Source organism: Taudactylus pleione, unplaced genomic scaffold, assembly GCF_031769625.1.
Source record: "Taudactylus pleione unplaced genomic scaffold, aTauple2 ptg000310l, whole genome shotgun sequence".
Lineage (NCBI taxonomy): Eukaryota > Metazoa > Chordata > Amphibia > Anura > Myobatrachidae > Taudactylus > Taudactylus pleione.
The window spans coordinates 632,171-653,984 of record NW_028284711.1 but is presented as its reverse complement, the minus strand read 5'-3'; the positions used below and the strand labels follow the sequence as shown (position 1 = coordinate 653,984).

The 21,814-nt window shown below is 48.2% G+C and overlaps 1 protein-coding gene across 1 annotated transcript in view; it reads right to left on the bottom strand.

Moving 5' to 3' along the window:
* The window catches only part of LEPROT (leptin receptor overlapping transcript), a 52,059-nt gene that overhangs the window by 23,430 nt on the left and 6,815 nt on the right, over positions 1 to 21,814 (bottom strand). Inside the window, exons 2-3 of the mRNA XM_088442379.1 lie at positions 5,248 to 5,323; positions 2,959 to 3,145 (exon numbers count right to left, since the gene is read on the bottom strand). Coding sequence (XP_088298505.1) covers positions 2,959 to 3,145; positions 5,248 to 5,323 — 263 coding nt within the window. The remainder of the gene's footprint in view (positions 1 to 2,958; positions 3,146 to 5,247; positions 5,324 to 21,814) is intronic.

Here is a 21,814-nt window from a genome sequence, read left to right as displayed (position 1 = left end):
GCACGTCACTGCGCAACATCGACTGAAAAGCCGAAGATGCTGCCGCCAAATCTTGGACAGTGTGGGAAAGCGCATCCACCCAAGGTGGAGGAGCTGTCACAGGAGCCTGAAACGGCACCTCAGCCGGCTGTGCCACAGGGGTGGACTGAATATACATTGGCAACCCCGCATATGGACCAACAGGCTGAGACCCCGGGGGAGTCTGCAATAATTGTGGGACACCCGGGGAATGGGGGATGGCAGGCTGGGGCAACGCCCTAGTAGGGGCGGCAGTCGGGACCGACAGACGGTCCGCGATGGACACCAGCACCTGGGAAAACATCGCCCATGGTGGCTCCTGCGAAATGGGAGGTTTAGACGTACCAGGGACCGCCTGGCACCGTCCGCACAGGCCGTCCTGTGACAAATCCTCCCTATCCACTCCTGCAGAACAGCGCCTGCAGGAGAACAATGCTGGAGCCCCGGAGTGCTCAATCTCCTCCTCAGACATGACTTAGGAAGAAAACGTGCGCACTCACCAGTGTGCTGAACAACAGCCCACAATATGGTACTGTGTAGCACACAACTGTATGTGACGGACCTCACAAATACGTGATCTATATAGGTGAGGTCAGTAGAAACACCCTTCCCCCGCACACCTGTAGGGCTTGTAGGAGAAGGAAAGGGATAGGTACAGGCTGACAGTAAGTAGAAAAAAGACACAGACAGGCAGCACTAGCAAAAGTCACATACCATGCAGGAAGATATACTCACTGCACCTTTCCACTACAATCAACCTCCCAGATTCAGTGTCTGGGAGGGCTATAGCGCTGTGTACACTGTCCTTCTGCAGGGGAGAGGTACACAGGGGGACCGGTCCGCGTGCTCCCTGAGAGTATCCATGCTGCCACAGAGAAAATGGCCGCTGGAGACCTCAGAGGAGGAGTGGCCGAGTATCTGCAGCTCAGCGACGCCAGACTCCGAGCTGAAAGGCGCGCTGAGCTGAGGGGAGGAGCCGCTAGACAGGGAAGGCTTCCTCCCCTGGCTAGCATATTAACCCCCGGGTTGCCGGCATCCCGCTTGCCGCGATATTAACCCTGGTGGTCTAGTGGTCTGGCGGGGAATGCCTCCGCTGGAGGGGGGGCCCGCCGCCACCGCTAGCGCCCCCGGTCTGTCCCCTAGACCGGGGGCATGGGACTGCATTTGAAAGGAACCCGCGCACCGCCGCTAATCAGCGGTGCGCGGCTTACCTGATCTCCCCGGCGTCTTCCGGCAGCAGTCCCGGGGGAAACCAGAGTCCGGCTAGTACAGACTCTGGCTTCCCCCGCCGCGATCCCCAGTTCAGTGCTGGCGTCGCGGCGCCAGCAGGGAGAAGGAGCGGCAGCGTGGGCGTCTGTACAGACAGCCCAGCGCTGCTGCTCTAGAGAAAAAACTTATAGTAAAAAATAAATAAATTTAACTAAGTTCAATAAAAAATTAAAAGCTTTAGGGGGCTGCTCCTGCAGCCCACCCCGCAGGGTGACCCGACTCCGGCCGGGCACCATCTAAAACTGAGGTGCCTGTGGCTCGGGGGCGGGGTATAGGGGAGGTTGGACCCAAGTGCATCCTGGGAGCAGCTAAAAGCTTTAACTCCGTGGTGCCCGAGGATCCAGGATCCAGCTATACCCCAAGGTCACCCTGTGGACCCCTATGGACCCTGAAGTAGAAATATATGTTGTTTGAGGATGACTCAATACAACCCTACTGATTGTAGATATACACATTGTTAATTAGTTGTGCGCAGGTAAAGGGGTACGTTATTTCTTGTTTCATTGATTCCCACGGGAGGCGGATGACCTCTTTTTAGCACTCCTCCGCTGCTGCCGCTAGTGTGCGCAGTCCATTCCTCCTCATTTTTTTGGTTTAGTTAGAGTAGAATATACTTGCGCCACAGGACTATACGTAAAACTAAACTCTTAAGACTGTGATTGGAGAGCAAAGTAGCGCTGAGCGACCGTGTCTCGACGTAAAGATGCCATGTGCTGAGATGAGAAGTAGGGATCGGGGAGCAAAGACCATCTAATAACACAGATGACTCCATGTTTTTTCTTTATCTCTGCTCAGGCAAAGATTACAGAGTGTTGGAGCAGAGAGACAGTAAAATTGTGGACACTAATACCCCTTTTCCACCTAAATTCCGGGTCTGACCCGGAGTTGGAACAAAGTTCCTATATATCCCGAGTCAGCGCCGCTCACACCGCAGTCGGGTCTGCATAGACCCGGCTTTTGCGGAGTGAAAGTGGACGCTTGGAGATGACGTCATCTCCAAGCGCCACTGAAGCCGGACCAATCGGCCGGCTAGCAGCGCACTACAGGTCTTCGTGACCCGGAGTGCGCTGTTCCCATAGCAGGGTTTCACGGGCTACGCCCGTGGTAATCCCTGCTAGTTACATGGGTTGGATTGCCGGGTCACTCGACCCGGCGATCCAACCCTCTGCCCTTTTACACCAGGGAGCTGCCCGGGTTAACCCTTCAAAAACCCGGGTTTTAGCTCCGGTGTAAAAGGGGTATAACAGTTTATCTACTGCTGATCTCATTGTGCTCACTACACCAGTGACCGGTGTGTCCTCCTGTGAGAGCGCAAGCACAAATAACATTGTCTGTAGGAGGAAGATCTCAGGGTGTCCAGCATAAGCTCCAGGAGGTCCCCATTCCATCTGAATACGGATATTCTGCTGGGGCCTGGAGCATACGGACAATGATTTGGCAGAAGCTAAAATGCAGCATTTTGACCACAACTATAAAGCCACCTTAAGGAACACTAAACAATAAAATACAAGTTTCCTTAAATATAATATTCGCGAACATGCCTTAACAGTTCATGAGGTCATGAGAGCTGGAGAAACCCAAGATGATTGGGTGAATGGTACTAGTCGCTCTATTACAGGACGCAACTTACGGGTTGGGGTTTCCTTATAGTAGATTTCATACAATACTTACCAATTTATCTCTGGCTAGGATAATGGGAAAGCCGAAGGCGGAGACCACAATTCCAGTGGTGAAGAAGTATGCCAGTTCCCGGCAGGCGCTGCTGGCAGCGTCGCTGTCCTCGCTGACTCGTGTGGCGATAAAATGTGGAATGGGACTGATGACGTAAAATATCAAAACGAAGAGCGGCCAATAAACTCTGAAAGGAAAGAGGACAGCGACATTACATAGTAATCCGGATAATCCTGAAGCAATTATAGTAAATGCCATCACATGTAAATGCATTGTGTGTGTCCAGGTGGGGACGGAAGAGATTTAAAATATATTATGTGATTTTAAAGCCAGCTGTAACCTTACAAAAGTTGCTGAAGACCCAGTACACCACGCGTCGGCATGACCCAACCACACCTCGCGTCGGCACGACCCAACCACACCTCGCGTCGGCACGACCCAGCCACACCTCGCGTCGGCACGACCCAGCCACACCTTGTGGGCGGCACGACCCAAATACACCTAGTGGGCGGCATGACCCAAATACACCTCGTGGGCGGCACGACCCAAATACACCTCGTGGGCGGCACGACCCAAATACACCTCGTGGGCGGCACGACCCAAATACACCTCGTGGGCGGCACGACCCAAATACACCTCGTGGACGGCACGGCCCAGGAACAGGACCAGTATATCTTACAGACACTGGTTACTGAGGGAACATGACTTTACAAGGGGTTAGATCATGTGACATACGGGTTATTCTATGGAGCTGGTCGCAAAATTTAAAATCAAGTTGGTGACACAGGGACAACCATGGCGCTTCACTCGATAACATGATCAGTGTCCAATCTAGCAACAAGTAGTCTTCATTCTAGCACCCTGCACCTGTCACAACCCGCGCAGTTCCTCTATCCTGCCTGGGGCGTCGCTCTCTACTCTGGTGCTTCTAGCACACTCAGCTGATGCAACAAACTGCTGAGATTCAGCAGTTTGTGTGCTAGAACCACCAGAGCAGAGAGAGTGACGTCCCAGGCAGGAAAGAGGAACTGCACGGGTTGTGACAGGTTCAGGGTGCTAGAATGAACTCTAAACAAGCTGGTGATAATAAATGAAAGAAAGGTGCTAAATATTAATCATACTAAGCAGTGATAAAAACACACAAACACAAAGGAGGCGTTTAGCCTTAATTTTGATCCGTAGATTTATCTGACAGAAACCTTTTTCTGTACAGGAACCTCGTTTGTTCACTACATATATAGATATCCCATCAGAAGTACAAATTACAAACTACAGACAGGGCCCATCTTCTAAACCAGTGCTTCTCAAATCCAGTCCTCGGTATACACTAACAGGGCATGTTTTCCATATTTCCTTGCTTTATAACTGACTGACAGAGTTTAAAGGATCCACAGGTTGTTCTAGTTATTTTACTTGTGATTCTGTGAGACCTTGAAAACATGCACTGCTAAAGCTGGGTACACACCACAACGATCCGGCAATCTTCCAACGGGCCGAAACGATGTAATGATATTTCGTGCCGACGTACACACTGCATGATATATCGTTACAGTATTAATGTTAGTGAATCGTATCGCACGGCGCATTGTTCCACAAAATATGCAGCACATCCGATGGAAAGATGCGACCGCGCAATTTCTCCAACGATGAATTGGATTTACACACTATATACATGATGGTCGTTGCGATCCATCTCAGATCGCAAGATTGGCCAATATATCGTATAGTGGGTGAAACATGGCACCCACTGTATAATGAAATATGTTTAATGAAATATATTTTTATATGATTGTCATATGGTAATTAAAAAGGGATATTGGATCTCTATATTATTGTGTGTCTTTATAGCGCCACCTTATACATATATATATTTTTGTCGCTTTTTGAGGATTGGCAAATTTCTCTCGTATAGGTGTGCAGCATTTGACACTAAAAAGTAACAGTTTTTATCGCAAGTCCAATAACTTCAAGCTTTAAATACATTCACAACATAAACATCACTGAAGGATGCTGAAAAATGATACATGTGTATACGTCCACCGTGGCTCAATATTTCTGATTGCTAATTAGTGTGGCCACATCTTCATAGGATTTGGCACTTTAATTCTGCACCTAAATCTCTCAGCATTCCCCAAAGTAAGTAACAAATATCTCGATTCGATTGGGTTGTTACCAGGGGCAACAAGATTCTGAAAACAAACTCCAATGTGCCCTTTAATGATCCAACTGACTTTGACCAGATCGGACAAAACACAAGGCAATAGCGGGATATAATTCTGGAATTCTTACCCATAACTCTCTAAGGCACAGCCCAGCATAAGGAAGGTTAGACCAATGGCTCCACTAAATGATAGCGCGACAAGTGCTACAAAAGGAGAGGAAAACTGTTAATAAAGGCAATAATATTATTAGTTATATTTTAAAGTTGTGTTATACATGTGTTGCAAATGCTCCACATGCTGAATGTTTTAAATTTCCCTAACAAAACTTTTCATTGACTGGAAGTTACTAAGTAAGGAGATGAATATGATGTATTGTTACAATAGGAAGGAGATGGGCAGGCGGGGGGCAGCTCAAGCGCAGGAGCTCATCCTTTGTGTCCAGCAACAGATCCGTCCAAATCCTGGTTCAACCTCAGCGCCGCAGATTTTACCATCAGAGACGTTTCATCTTCCGGGCTCGTTCATTGAAAAGGGGGTGGCTATTCAAATGAACCGTTCGCACTTTGCGGTCTGTTCACACCTCTATGTCTGAACGAGCGAACAAAACTTGCGTTCGTAATTTTGAAAAAGACGCCCCCTGTCCGCTAACATCCTACGTCATGTCCGCTATTTAATAGATTAATCGAGTACATCGAACAACGTATGAACTGCTCGCTATTCTTGTGGTTGGTTTTTCCTACCACAATCTTGCGAGCAGTTCTGACTATAAATCACCCAAGTGACGTGGTCAGTGACGCTGCTGTATTAATTATGCACACCCATAAAACGCCCGTTTTGACCTTTAAGCACGCCTGCGTTCTGATCTCCACTCCCCGTTTTCAAGCACCTTCCCCTGTTACCACCCACATACGCCTCCTCCTGTCACTCAAAATAGCAGGCATTCGCTATTCACCGTACAAACGATTTTCGGCCGCACTGACTGGTTCGCGCATGCGTATTAAAATCCGTACGCATGCGCAGTTGGGCGAACATCGGTCGGAACGAACGAGCGGCCGCTTACGAGCGGCTCTGAATCAGGCCCAGTGTGTTACAGTATGTAAATGAGGCCCTAATCTACACAATAAGGAGGATAGCTGTATAAAATGCTGTAGATTAGGGGGAGAGTTGTGTAGTACGATGTGTAGATTAGGGGGATAGCTGTGTGTAGGGGGAGAGCAGTGTGGCATGTTGTAGATTAGGGGAGAGCTGTGTGGTATGATGTGTAGATTAGGGGGAGAGCTGTGTGGTGTGATGTGTAGATTAGGGGGAGAGCTGTGTGGTATGCTGTGTAGATTAGGGGGAAAGCTGTGTGATGTGTAGATTAGGGGGAGAGCTGTGTGGTATGATGTGTAGATTAGGGGGAGAGCTGTGTGGTATGATGTGTAGATTAGGGGAGAGCTGTGTGGTATGCTGTGTAGATTAGGGGGGAGAGCTGTGTGGTATGATGTGTAGATTAGGGGGAAAGCGGTGTGATGTGTAGATTAGGGGGTAGCTGTGTGGTATGATGTGTAGATTAGGGGAGAGCTGTGTGGTATGCTGTGTAGATTAGGGGGGAGAGCTGTGTGGTATGATGTGTAGATTACGGAGAGAGCTGTGTGGTATGATGTGTAGATTAGGGGAGAGCTGTGTGGTATGCTGTGTAGATTAGAGGGAGAGCTGTGTGGTATGCTGTGTAGATTACGGGGAGAGCTGTGTGGTATGATGTGTAGATTAGGGGGGAGAGCTGTGTGGTGTGATATGTAGATTAGGGGAGAGCTGTGTGGTATGATGTGTATATTAGGGGGAGAGCTGTGTGGTATGATGTGTAGATTAGGGGGAGAGCTGTGTGGTGTGATGTGTAGATTAGGGGGAGAGCTGTGTGGTATGATGTGTAGATTAGGGGGAGAGCTGTGTGGTATGATGTGTAGATTAGGAGGAGAGCTGTGTGGTGTGATGTGTAGATTAGGGGGAGAGCTGTGTGGTGTGATGAGTAGATTAGGGGGAGAGCTGTGTGGTGTGATGTGTAGATTAGGGGGGAGAGCTGTGTGGTATGATGTGTAGATTATGGGGAGAGCTGTGTGGTACGATGTGTAGATTAGGAGGAGAGCTGTGTGGTGTGATGTGTAGATTAGGAGGAGAGCTGTGTGGTGTGATGTGTAGATTATGGGGAGAGCTGTGTGGTACGATGTGTAGATTAGGAGGAGAGCTGTGTGGTGTGATGTGTAGATTAGGAGGAGAGCTGTGTGGTGTGATGTGTAGATTAGGAGGAGAGCTGTGTGGTGTGATGTGTAGATTAGGGGGAGAGCTGTGTGGTGTGATGTGTAGATTAGGGGAGAGCTGTGTGGTGTGATGTGTAGATTAGGGGGAGAGCTGTGTGGTGTGATGTGTAGATTAGGGGGAGAGCTGTGTGGTGTGATGTGTAGATTAGGAGAGAGCTGTGTGGTATGATGTGTAGATTAGGGGAGAGCTGTGTGGTGTGATGTGTAGATTAGGGGGAGAGCTGTGTGGTGTGATGTGTAGATTAGGGGGAGAACTGTGTGGTGTGATGTGTAGATTAGGGGGAGAGCTGTGTGGTATGATGTGTAGATTAGGGGGAGAGCTGTGTGGTGTGATGTGTAGATTAGGGGGAGAGCTGTGTGGTGTGATGTGTAGATTAGGGGAGAGCTGTGTGGTATGATGTGTAGATTAGGGGGAGAGCTGTGTGGTATGATGTGTAGATTAGGGGAGAGCTGTTTGGTGTGATATGTAGATTAGGGGGAGAGCTGTGTGGTATGATGTGTAGATTAGGGGGAGAGCTGTGTGGTATGATGTGTAGATTAGGGGGAGAGCTGTGTGGTGTGATGTGTAGATTAGGGGGAGAGCTGTGTGGTGTGATGTGTAGATTAGGGGGAGAGCTGTGTGGTGTGATGTGTAGATTAGGGGGAGAACTGTGTGGTGTGATGTGTACATTAGGGGGAGAGCTGTGAGGTGTGATGTGTAGATTAGGGGGAGAGCTGTGTGGTATGATGTGTAGATTAGGAGGAGAGCTGTGTGGTATGATGTGTAGATTAGGGGAGAGCTGTGTGGTGTGATGTGTAGATTAGGGGGAGAGCTGTGTGGTGTGATGTGTAGATTAGGGGGAGAGCTGTGTGGTGTGATGTGTAGATTAGGGGGAGAGCTGTGTGGTATGATGTGTAGATTAGGGGGAGAGCTGTGTGGTGTGATGTGTACATTAGGGCGAGAGCTGTGTGGTGTGATGTGTAGATTAGGGGGAGAGCTGTGTGGTATGCTGTGTAGATTAGGGGGAGAGCTGTGTGGTATGATGTGTAGATTAGGGGGAGAGCTGTGTGGTGTGATGTGTAGATTAGGGGGAGAGCTGTGTGGTGTGATGTGTAGATTAGGGGGAGAGCTGTGTGGTATGATGTGTAGATTAGGGGGAGAGCTGTGTGGTATGATGTGTAGATTAGGAGAGAGCTGTGTGGTGTGATGTGTAGATTAGGGGGAGAGCTGTGTGGTATGATGTGTAGATTAGGGGGAGAGCTGTGTGGTGTGATGTGTAGATTAGGGGGAGAGCTGTGTGGTATGCTGTGTAGATTAGGGGGAGAGCTGTGTGGTGTGATGTGTAGATTAGGGGGGAGAGCTGTGTGGTATGATGTGTAGATTAGGGGAGAGCTGTGTGGTAATATGTGTAGATTATGGGGAGAGCTGTGTGGTATGATGTGTAGATTAGGGGGGAGAGCTGTGTGGTATGATGTGTAGATTAGGGGAGAGCTGTGTGGTATGATGTGTAGATTAGGGGGAGAGCTGTGTGGTATGATGTGTAGATTAGGGGGAGAGCTGTGTGGTATGATGTGTAGATTAGGGGGAGAGCTGTGTGGTGTTATGTGTAGATTATGGGGAGAGCTGTGTGGTATGATGTGTAGATTAGGGGGAGAGCTGTGTGCGGTGTGATGTGTAGATTAGGGGGAGGGCTGTGTGGTGTGATGTGTAGATTAGGGGGGAGAGCTGTGTGGTATGATGTGTAGATTAGGGGAGAGCTGTGTGGTATGATGTGTAGATTAGGGGGAGAGCTGTGTGGTATGATGTGTAGATTAGGGGAGAGCTGTGTGGTGTGATGTGTAGATTAGGGGAGAGCTGTGTGGTGTGATGTGTAGATTAGGGGAGAGCTGTGTGGTATGATGTGTAGATTAGGGGGAGAGCTGTGTGGTATGATGTGTAGATTAGGGGAGAGCTGTGTGGTATGATGTGTAGATTAGGGGGAGAGCTGTCAGGTATGATGTGTAGATTATGGGGAGAGCTGTGTGGTATGATATAGATTATGGGGATAGCTGTGTGGTACTATATAGATTATGGGGATAGCTGTATGGTATTATATAGATTAGGGGGATAGCTGTGTACATTAGGGGGAGAGCTGTGTGGTATGATGTGTAGATTAGGGGAGAGCTGTGTGGTATGATGTGTAGATTAGGGGAGAGCTGTGTGATATGATGTGTAGATTAGGGGGAGAGCTGTGTGGTGTGATGTGTAGATTAGGGGGAGAGCTGTCAGGTATGATGTGTAGATTATGGGGAGAGCTGTGTGGTATGATATAGATTATGGGGATAGCTGTGTGGTACTATATAGATTATGGGGATAGCTGTATGGTATTATATAGATTAGGGGGATAGCTGTGTACTTTAGGGGGAGAGCTGTGTGGTAGGATGTGTAGATTAGGAGGAGAGCTGTGTGGTATGATGTGTAGATTAGGGGAGAGCTGTGTGGTATGATGTGTAGATTAGGGGAGAGCTGTGTGGTATGATGTGTAGATTAGGGGGAGAGCTGTGTGGTATGATATGTAGATTAGGGGAGAGCTGTGTGGTGTGATGTGTAGATTAGGGGGGAGAGCTGTGTGGTATGATGTGTAGATTAGGGGGGAGAGCTGTGTGGTATGATGTGTAGATTAGGGGGGAGAGCTGTGTGGTATGATGTGTAGATTAGGGGGGAGAGCTGTGTGGTATGATGTGTAGATTAGGGGAGAGCTGTGTGGTGTGATGTGTAGATTAGGGGAGAGCTGTGTGGTATGATGTGTAGATTAGGGGGATAGCTGTCAGGTATGATGTGTAGATTAGGGGGAGAGCTGTGTGGTATGATGTGTAGATTAGGGGAGAGCTGTGTGGTATGATGTGTAGATTAGGGGGAGAGCTGTGTGGTATGATGTGTAGATTAGGGGAGAGCTGTGTGGTATGATGTGTAGATTAGGGGGAGAGCTGTGTGGTGTGATTTGTAGATTAGGAGGAGAGCTGTGTGGTATGATGTGTAGATTAGGGGGGAGAGCTGTGTGGTATGATGTGTAGATTAGGGGGAGAGCTGTGTGGTATGATGTGTAGATTAGGGGAGAGCTGTGTGGTATGATGTAGATTAGGGCGAGAGCTGTGTGGTATGATGTGTAGATTAGGGGGGAGAGCTGTGTGGTATGATGTGTAGATTAGGGGGGAGAGCTGTGTGGTATGATGTGTAGATTAGGGGAGAGCTGTGTGGTATGATGTGTAGATTAGGGGGAGAGCTGTGTGGTATGATGTGTAGATTAGGGGGAGAGCTGTGTGGTGTGATGTGTAGATTAGGGGAGAGCTGTGTGGTATGATGTGTAGATTAGGGGGAGAGCTGTGTGGTATGATGTGTAGATTAGGGGGAGAGCTGTGTGGTATGATGTGTAGATTAGGGGGGAGAGCTGTGTGGTATGATATATAGATTAGGGGGAGAGCTGTGTGGTATGATGTGTAGATTAGGGGGAGAGCTGTGTGGTGTGATGTGTAGATTAGGGGGAGAGCTGTGTGGTGTGATGTGTAGATTAGGGGGAGAGCTGTGTGGTGTGATGTGTAGATTAGGGGGAGAGCTGTGTGGTGTGATGTGTAGATTAGGGGGAGAGCTGTGTGGTGTGATGTGTACATTAGGGGGAGAGCTGTGTGGTGTGATGTGTAGATTAGGGGGAGAGCTGTGTGGTATGATGTGTAGATTAGGAGAGAGCTGTGTGGTGTGATGTGTAGATTAGGGGGAGAGCTGTGTGGTGTGATGTGTACATTAGGGCGAGAGCTGTGTGGTGTGATGTGTAGATTAGGGGGAGAGCTGTGTGGTATGCTGTGTAGATTAGGGGGAGAGCTGTGTGGTATGATGTGTAGATTAGGGGGAGAGCTGTGTGGTGTGATGTGTAGATTAGGGGGAGAGCTGTGTGGTGTGATGTGTAGATTAGGGGGAGAGCTGTGTGGTATGATGTGTAGATTAGGGGAGAGCTGTGTGGTATGCTGTGTAGATTAGGGGGAGAGCTGTGTGGTGTGATGTGTAGATTAGGGGGAGAGCTGTGTGGTGTGATGTGTAGATTAGGGGGGAGAGCTGTGTGGTATGATGTGTAGATTAGGGGAGAGCTGTGTGGTAATATGTGTAGATTATGGGGAGAGCTGTGTGGTATGCTGTGTAGATTAGGGGGAGAGCTGTGTGGTATGATGTGTAGATTATGGGGAGAGCTGTGTGGTATGATGTGTAGATTAGGGGGGAGAGCTGTGTGGTATGATGTGTAGATTATGGGGAGAGCTGTGTGGTATGATGTGTAGATTAGGAGGAGAGCTGTGTGGTATGATGTGTAGATTAGGGGGAGAGCTGTGTGGTATGATGTGTAGATTAGGGGGAGAGCTGTGTGGTATGATGTGTAGATTAGGGGAGAGCTGTGTGGTATGATGTGTAGATTAGGGGGAGAGCTGTGTGGTGTGATGTGTAGATTAGGGGGAGAGCTGTGTGGTGTGATGTGTAGATTAGGGGGAGAGCTGTGTGGTATGATGTGTAGATTAGGAGGAGAGCTGTGTGGTATGATGTGTAGATTAGGGGGAGAGCTGTGTGGTGTGATGTGTAGATTAGGGGGAGAGCTGTGTGGTGTGATGTGTAGATTAGGGGGAGAGCTGTATGGTATGATGTGTAGATTAGGGGAGAGCTGTGTGGTGTGATGTGTAGATTCGGGGAGAGCTGTGTGGTATGATGTGTAGATTAGGGGGAGAGCTGTGTGGTATGATGTGTAGATTAGGGGAGAGCTGTGTGGTATGATGTGTAGATTAGGGGACGAGCTGTGTGGTGTGATGTGTAGATTAGGGGGAGAGCTGTCAGGTATGATGTGTAGATTATGGGGAGAGCTGTGTGGTATGATATAGATTATGGGGATAGCTGTGTGGTACTATATAGATTATGGGGATAGCTGTATGGTATTATATAGATTAGGGGGATAGCTGTGTACATTAGGGGGAGAGCTGTGTGGTATGATGTGTAGATTAGGGGAGAGCTGTGTGGTATGATGTGTAGATTAGGGGAGAGCTGTGTGGTATGATGTGTAGATTAGGGGGAGAGCTGTGTGGTATGATGTGTAGATTAGGGGGAGAGCTGTGTGGTATGATATGTAGATTAGGGGAGAGCTGTGTGGTATGATGTGTAGATTAGGGGGGAGAGCTGTGTGGTATGATGTGTAGATTAGGGGGGAGAGCTGTGTGGTATGATGTGTAGATTAGGGGAGAGCTGTGTGGTGTGATGTGTAGATTAGGGGAGAGCTGTGTGGTATGATGTGTAGATTAGGGGGGAGAGCTGTGTGGTGTGATGTGTAGATTAGGGGGAGAGCTGTGTGGTGTGATGTGTAGATTAGGGGTAGAGCTGTGTGGTATGATGTGTAGATTAGGGGGAGAGCTGTGTGGTATGATGTGTAGATTAGGGGAGAGCTGTGTGGTATGATGTGTAGATTAGGGGGAGAGCTGTGTGGTATGATGTGTAGATTAGGAGGAGAGCTGTGTGGTATGATGTGTAGATTAGGGGGAGAGCTGTGTGGTGTGATGTGTAGATTAGGAGGAGAGCTGTGTGGTATGATGTGTAGATTAGGGGGAGAGCTGTGTGGTGTGATGTGTAGATTAGGGGAGAGCTGTATGGTGTGATGTGTAGATTAGGGGGAAGAGCTGTGTGGTATGATGTGTAGATTAGGGGGAGAGCTGGGTGGTATGATGTGTAGATTAGGGGAGAGCTGTATGGTGTGATGTGTAGATTAGGGGGAGAGCTGTGTGGTATGATGTGTAGATTATGGGGATAGCTGTGTGGTGTGATGTGTAGATTAGGGGAGAGCTGTGTGGTGTGATTTGTAGATTAGGAGGAGAGCTGTGTGGTGTGATGTGTAGATTAGGGGAGAGCTGTGTGGTATGATGTGTAGATTAGGGGGAGAGCTGTGTGGTGTGATGTGTAGATTAGGAGGAGAGCTGTGTGGTATGATGTGTAGATGAGGGGAGAGCTGTGTGGTATGCTGTGTAGATTAGGGGGAGAGCTGTGTGGTGTGATGTGTAGATTAGGGGAGAGCTGTGTGGTATGATGTGTAGATTAGGGGAGAGCTGTGTGGTATGCTGTGTAGATTAGGGGGAGAGCTGTGTGGTGTGATGTGTAGATTAGGGGAGAGCTGTGTGGTATGATGTGTAGATTAGGGGAGAGCTGTGTGGTATGCTGTGTAGATTAGGGGGAGAGCTGTGTGGTGTGATGTGTAGATTAGGGGGAGAGCTGTGTGGTGTGATGTGTAGATTAGGGGAGAGCTGTGTGGTATGCTGTGTAGATTAGGGGGAGAGCTGTGTGGTGTGATGTGTAGATTAGGGGAGAGCTGTGTGGTATGATGTGTAGATTAGGGGAGAGCTGTGTGGTATGATGTGTAGATTAGGGGGAGAGCTGTGTGGTGTGATGTGTAGATTAGGGGAGAGCTGTGTGGTATGATGTGTAGATTAGGGGAGAGCTGTGTGGTATGATATGTAGATTAGGGGGAGAGCTGTGTGGTGTGATGTGTAGATTAGGGGGGAGAGCTGTGTGGTGTGATGTGTAGATTAGGGGGAGAGCTGTGTGGTATGATGTGTAGATTAGGGGAGAGCTGTGTGGTGTGATGTGTAGATTAGGGGGAGAGCTGTGTGGTATGATGTGTAGATTAGGGGAGAGCTGTGTGGTATGATGTGTAGATTAGGGGGGAGAGCTGTGTGGTGTGATGTGTAGATTAGGGGGAGAGCTGTGTGGTATGATGTGTAGATTAGGGGGAGAGCTGTGTGGTATGATGTGTAGATTATGGGGAGAGCTGTGTGGTGTGATGTGTAGATTAGGGGAGAGCTGTGTGGTGTGATTTGTAGATTAGGGGAGAGCTGTGTGGTGTGATGTGTAGATTAAGGGGAGAGCTGTGTGGTGTGATGTGTAGATTAGGAGAGAGCTGTGTGGTGTGATGTGTAGATTAGGGGAGAGCTGTGTGGTGTGATGTGTAGATTAGGAGAGAGCTGTGTGGTGTGATGTGTAGATTAGGGGGAAAGCTGTGTGATGTGTAGATTAGGGGGAGAGCTGTGTGGTATGATGTGTAGATTAGGGGGAGAGCTGTGTGGTATGATGTGTAGATTAGGGGGAGAGCTGTGTGGTATGATGTGTAGATTATGGGGAGAGCTGTGTGGTGTGATGTGTAGATTAGGAGGAGAGCTGTGTGGTATGATGTGTAGATTAGGGGAGAGCTGTGTGGTGTGATGTGTAGATTAAGGGGAGAGCTGTGTGGTATGATGTGTAGATTAGGAGAGAGCTGTGTGGTGTGATGTGTAGATTAGGGGAGAGCTGTATGGTGTGATGTGTAGATTAGGGGGAGAGCTGTGTGGTATGATGTGTAGATTAGGAGGAGAGCTGTGTGGTGTGATGTGTAGATTAGGAGAGAGCTGTGTGGTGTGATGTGTAGATTAGGGGAGAGCTGTGTGGTATGATGTGTAGATTAGGATGAGAGCTGTGTGGTGTGATGTGTAGATTAGGAGAGAGCTGTGTGGTGTGATGTGTAGATTAGGGGAGAGCTGTGTGGTGTGATGTGTAGATTAGGGGGAGAGCTGTGTGGTGTGATGTGTAGATTAGGAGAGAGCTGTGTGGTGTGATGTGTAGATTAGGGGAGAGCTGTGTGGTATGATGTGTAGATTAGGAGGAGAGCTGTGTGGTGTGATGTGTAGATTAGGGGGAGAGCTGTGTGGTGTGATGTGTAGATTAGGAGGAGAGCTGTGTGGTATGATGTGTAGATTAGGGGGAGAGCTGTGTGGTATGATGTGTAGATTAGGGGGAGAGCTGTGTGGTATGATGTGTAGATTATGGGGAGAGCTGTGTGGTATGATGTGTAGATTAGGGGGAGAGCTGTGTGGTATGATGTGTAGATTAGGGGGAGAGCTGTGTGGTGTGATGTGTACATTAGGGGGAGAGCTGTGTGGTGTGATGTGTAGATTAGGGGGAGAGCTGTGTGGTATGCTGTGTAGATTAGGGGGAGAGCTGTGTGGTATGATGTGTAGATTAGGAGGAGAGCTGTGTGGTGTGATGTGTAGATTAGGGGGAGAGCTGTGTGGTGTGATGTGTAGATTAGGGGAGAGCTGTGTGGTATGATGTGTAGATTAGGGGGAGAGCTGTGTGGTGTGATGTGTAGATTAGGAGAGAGCTGTGTGGTGTGATATGTAGATTAGGGGAGAGCTGTGTGGTATGATGTGTAGATTAGGAGGAGAGCTGTGTGGTGTGATGTGTAGATTAGGGGGAGAGCTGTGTGGTATGATGTGTAGATTAGGGGGAGAGCTGTGTGGTATGATGTGTAGATTATGGGGATAGCTGTGTGGTATGATGTGTAGATTATGGGGAGAGCTGTGTGGTATGATGTGTAGATTAGGGGGAGAGCTGTGTGGTATGATGTGTAGATTAGGGGGAGAGCTGTGTGGTGTGATGTGTACATTAGGGGGAGAGCTGTGTGGTGTGATGTGTAGATTAGGGGGAGAGCTGTGTGGTATGCTGTGTAGATTAGGGGGAGAGCTGTGTGGTACGATGTGTAGATTAGGGGGGAGAGCTGTGTGGTGTGATGTGTAGATTAGGGGGAGAGCTGTGTGGTATGCTGTGTAGATTAGGGGGAGAGCTGTGTGATGTGTAGATTATGGGGATAGCTGTGTGGTGTGATGTGTAGATTATGGGGATAGCTGTGTGGTGTGATGTGTAGATTAGGGGAGAGCTGTGTGGTATGATGTAGATTAGGAGAGAGCTGTGTGGTATGATGTGTAGATTAGGGGAGAGCTGTGTGGTATGATGTAGATTAGGAGAGAGCTGTGTGGTATGATGTGTAGATTAGGGGAGAGCTGTGTGGTATGATGTGTAGATTAGGGGGAGAGCTGTGTGGTATGATGTGTAGATTAGGGGGAGAGCTGTGTGGTATGATGTGTAGATTAGGGGAGAGCTGTGTGGTATGATGTGTAGATTAGGGGAGAGCTGTGTGGTATGATGTGTAGATTAGCGGGAGAGCTGTGTGGTATGATGTGTAGATTAGGGGAGAGCTGTGTGGTATGATGTGTAGATTAGGGGGAGAGCTGTGTGGTATGATGTGTAGATTAGGGGGAGAGCTGTGTGGTGTGATGTGTAGATTAGGGGGAGAGCTGTGTGGTGTGATGTGTAGATTAGGGGGTGAGCTGTGTGGTGTGATGTGTAGATTAGGAGGAGAGCTGTGTGGTATGATGTGTAGATTAGGGGAGAGCTGTGTGGTGTGATGTGTAGATTAGGGGGAGAGCTGTGTGGTGTGATGTGTAGATTAGGGGGAGAGCTGTGTGGTATGATGTGTAGATTAGGGGGAGAGCTGTGTGGTATGATGTGTAGATTAGGGGAGAGCTGTGTGGTATGATGTGTAGATTAGGAGGAGAGCTGTGTGGTATGATGTGTAGATTAGGGGAGAGCTGTGTGGTGTGATGTGTAGATTAGGGGGAGAGCTGTGTGGTGTGATGTGTAGATTAGGGGGAGAGCTGTGTGGTATGATGTGTAGATTAGGGGGAGAGCTGTGTGGTATGATGTGTAGATTAGGGGAGAGCTGTGTGGTGTGATGTGTAGATTATGGGGAGAGCTGTGTGGTGTGATGTGTAGATTAGGGGGAGAGCTGTGTGGTATGATGTGTAGATTAGGGGGAGAGCTGTGTGGTATTATATAGATTATGGGGATAGCTGTGTGGTATTATATAGATTATGGGGATAGCTGTATGGTATTATATAGATTATAGGGATAGCTGTATGGTATTATATAGATTAGGGGGATAGCTGTATGGTATTATATAGATTAGGGGGAGAGCTGTGTGGTATGATGTGTAGATTAGGGGAGAGCTGTGTGGTATGATGTGTAGATTAGGGGGAGAGCTGTGTGGTATTATATAGATTATAGGGATAGCTGTATGGTATTATATAGATTAGGGGGATAGCTGTATGGTATTATATAGATTAGGGGGAGAGCTGTGTGGTATGATGTGTAGATTAGGGGAGAGCTGTGTGGTATGATGTGTAGATTAGGGGAGAGCTGTGTGGTACGATGTGTAGATTAGGGGGAGAGCTGTGTGGTACGATGTGTAGATTAGGGGGGAGAGCTGTGTGGTGTGATGTGTAGATTAGGGGGAGAGCTGTGTGGTATGATGTGTAGATTAGGGGGGAGAGATGTGTGGTGTGATGTGTAGATTAGGAGAGAGCTGTGTGGTGTGATGTGTAGATTAGGGGGAGAGCTGTGTGGTATGCTGTGTAGATTAGGGGGAGAGCTGTGTGGTATGATGTGTAGATTAGGGGGAGAGCTGTGTGGTATGATGTGTAGATTAGGGGGAGAGCTGTGTGGTATGATGTGTAGATTAGGGGAGAGCTGTGTGGTGTGATGTGTAGATTAGGGGGAGAGCTGTGTGGTATGATGTGTAGATTAGGGGGAGAGCAGTGTGGTGTGATGTGTAGATTAGGGGAGAGCTGTGTGGTGTGATGTGTAGATTAGGGGGAGAGCTGTGTGGTGTGATGTGTAGATTAGGGGAGAGCTGTGTGGTATGATGTGTAGATTAGGGGGAGAGCTGTGTGGTATTATATAGATTATGGGGATAGCTGTGTGGTATTATATAGATTATGGGGATAGCTGTATGGTATTATATAGATTATAGGGATAGCTGTATGGTATTATATAGATTAGGGGGATAGCTGTATGGTATTATATAGATTAGGGGGAGAGCTGTGTGGTATGATGTGTAGATTAGGGGAGAGCTGTGTGGTATGATGTGTAGATTAGGGGGAGAGCTGTGTGGTATTATATAGATTATAGGGATAGCTGTATGGTATTATATAGATTAGGGGGATAGCTGTATGGTATTATATAGATTAGGGGGAGAGCTGTGTGGTATGATGTGTAGATTAGGGGAGAGCTGTGTGGTATGATGTGTAGATTAGGGGGAGAGCTGTGTGGTACGATGTGTAGATTAGGGGGAGAGCTGTGTGGTACGATGTGTAGATTAGGGGGGAGAGCTGTGTGGTGTGATGTGTAGATTAGGGGGAGAGCTGTGTGGTATGATGTGTAGATTAGGGGGGAGAGATGTGTGGTGTGATGTGTAGATTAGGAGAGAGCTGTGTGGTGTGATGTGTAGATTAGGGGGAGAGCTGTGTGGTATGCTGTGTAGATTAGGGGGAGAGCTGTGTGGTATGATGTGTAGATTAGGGGGAGAGCTGTGTGGTATGATGTGTAGATTAGGGGAGAGCTGTGTGGTGTGATGTGTAGATTAGGGGAGAGCTGTGTGGTGTGATGTGTAGATTAGGGGGAGAGCTGTGTGGTGTGATGTGTAGATTAGGGGAGAGCTGTGTGGTATGATGTGTAGATTAGGGGAGAGCTGTGTGGTGTGATGTGTAGATTAGGGGGAGAGCTGTGTGGTGTGATGTGTAGATTAGGGGGAGAGCTGTGTGGTGTGATGTGTAGATTAGGGGGGAGAGCTGTGTGGTATGATGTGTAGATTAGGGGGAGAGCTGTGTGGTATGATGTGTAGATTAGGGGGGAGAGCTGTGTGGTATGATGTGTAGATTAGGGGGGAGAGCTGTGTGGTATGACGTGTAGATTAGGGGGGAGAGCTGTGTGGTATGATGTGTAGATTAGGGGGAGAGCTGTGTGGTATGATGTGTAGATTAGGGGAGAGCTGTGTGGTATGATGGGTAGATTAGGGGGAGAGCTGTGTGGTATGATGTGTAGATTAGGAGGAGAGCTGTGTGGTATGATGTGTAGATTAGGGGGAGAGCTGTGTGGGACGATGTGTAGATTAGGGGGAGAGCTGTGTGGTATGATGTGTAGATTAGGGGGAGAGCTGTGTGGTATGATGTGTAGATTAGGGGGAGAGCTGTGTGGTATGATGTGTAGATTAGGGGGAGAGCTGTGTGGTATGATGTGTAGATTAGGGGGAGAGCTGTGTGGTATGATGTGTAGATTAGGGGGAGAGCTGTCAGGTGTGATGTGTAGATTAGGGGGAGAGCTGTGTGATGTGTAGATTATGGGGATAGCTGTGTGGTGTGATGTGTAGATTAGGGGAGAGCTGTGTGGTATGATGTAGATTAGGAGAGAGCTGTGTGGTATGATGTGTAGATTAGGGGAGAGCTGTGTGGTATGATGTAGATTAGGAGAGAGCTGTGTGGTATGATGTGTAGATTAGGGGAGAGCTGTGTGGTATGATGTGTAGATTAGGGGGAGAGCTGTGTGGTATGATGTGTAGATTAGGGGGAGAGCTGTGTGGTATGATGTGTAGATTAGGGGAGAGCTGTGTGGTATGATGTGTAGATTAGGGGAGAGCTGTGTGGTATGATGTGTAGATTAGCGGGAGAGCTGTGTGGTATGATGTGTAGATTAGGGGAGAGCTGTGTGGTATGATGTGTAGATTAGGGGGAGAGCTGTGTGGTATGATGTGTAGATTAGGGGGAGAGCTGTGTGGTGTGATGTGTAGATTAGGGGGAGAGCTGTGTGGTGTGATGTGTAGATTAGGGGGTGAGCTGTGTGGTGTGATGTGTAGATTAGGAGGAGAGCTGTGTGGTATGATGTGTAGATTAGGGGAGAGCTGTGTGGTGTGATGTGTAGATTAGGGGGAGAGCTGTGTGGTGTGATGTGTAGATTAGGGGGAGAGCTGTGTGGTATGATGTGTAGATTAGGGGGAGAGCTGTGTGGTATGATGTGTAGATTAGGGGAGAGCTGTGTGGTATGATGTGTAGATTAGGAGGAGAGCTGTGTGGTATGATGTGTAGATTAGGGGAGAGCTGTGTGGTGTGATGTGTAGATTAGGGGGAGAGCTGTGTGGTGTGATGTGTAGATTAGGGGGAGAGCTGTGTGGTATGATGTGTAGATTAGGGGGAGAGCTGTGTGGTATGATGTGTAGATTAGGGGAGAGCTGTGTGGTGTGATGTGTAGATTATGGGGAGAGCTGTGTGGTGTGATGTGTAGATTAGGGGGAGAGCTGTGTGGTATGATGTGTAGATTAGGGGGAGAGCTGTGTGGTATTATATAGATTATGGGGATAGCTGTGTGGTATTATATAGATTATGGGGATAGCTGTATGGTATTATATAGATTATAGGGATAGCTGTATGGTATTATATAGATTAGGGGGATAGCTGTATGGTATTATATAGATTAGGGGGAGAGCTGTGTGGTATGATGTGTAGATTAGGGGAGAGCTGTGTGGTATGATGTGTAGATTAGGGGGAGAGCTGTGTGGTATTATATAGATTATAGGGATAGCTGTATGGTATTATATAGATTAGGGGGATAGCTGTATGGTATTATATAGATTAGGGGGAGAGCTGTGTGGTATGATGTGTAGATTAGGGGAGAGCTGTGTGGTATGATGTGTAGATTAGGGGAGAGCTGTGTGGTACGATGTGTAGATTAGGGGGAGAGCTGTGTGGTACGATGTGTAGATTAGGGGGGAGAGCTGTGTGGTGTGATGTGTAGATTAGGGGGAGAGCTGTGTGGTATGATGTGTAGATTAGGGGGGAGAGATGTGTGGTGTGATGTGTAGATTAGGAGAGAGCTGTGTGGTGTGATGTGTAGATTAGGGGGAGAGCTGTGTGGTATGCTGTGTAGATTAGGGGGAGAGCTGTGTGGTATGATGTGTAGATTAGGGGGAGAGCTGTGTGGTATGATGTGTAGATTAGGGGGAGAGCTGTGTGGTATGATGTGTAGATTAGGGGAGAGCTGTGTGGTGTGATGTGTAGATTAGGGGGAGAGCTGTGTGGTATGATGTGTAGATTAGGGGGAGAGCAGTGTGGTGTGATGTGTAGATTAGGGGAGAGCTGTGTGGTGTGATGTGTAGATTAGGGGGAGAGCTGTGTGGTGTGATGTGTAGATTAGGGGAGAGCTGTGTGGTATGATGTGTAGATTAGGGGGAGAGCTGTGTGGTATTATATAGATTATGGGGATAGCTGTGTGGTATTATATAGATTATGGGGATAGCTGTATGGTATTATATAGATTATAGGGATAGCTGTATGGTATTATATAGATTAGGGGGATAGCTGTATGGTATTATATAGATTAGGGGGAGAGCTGTGTGGTATGATGTGTAGATTAGGGGAGAGCTGTGTGGTATGATGTGTAGATTAGGGGGAGAGCTGTGTGGTATTATATAGATTATAGGGATAGCTGTATGGTATTATATAGATTAGGGGGATAGCTGTATGGTATTATATAGATTAGGGGGAGAGCTGTGTGGTATGATGTGTAGATTAGGGGAGAGCTGTGTGGTATGATGTGTAGATTAGGGGGAGAGCTGTGTGGTACGATGTGTAGATTAGGGGGAGAGCTGTGTGGTACGATGTGTAGATTAGGGGGGAGAGCTGTGTGGTGTGATGTGTAGATTAGGGGGAGAGCTGTGTGGTATGATG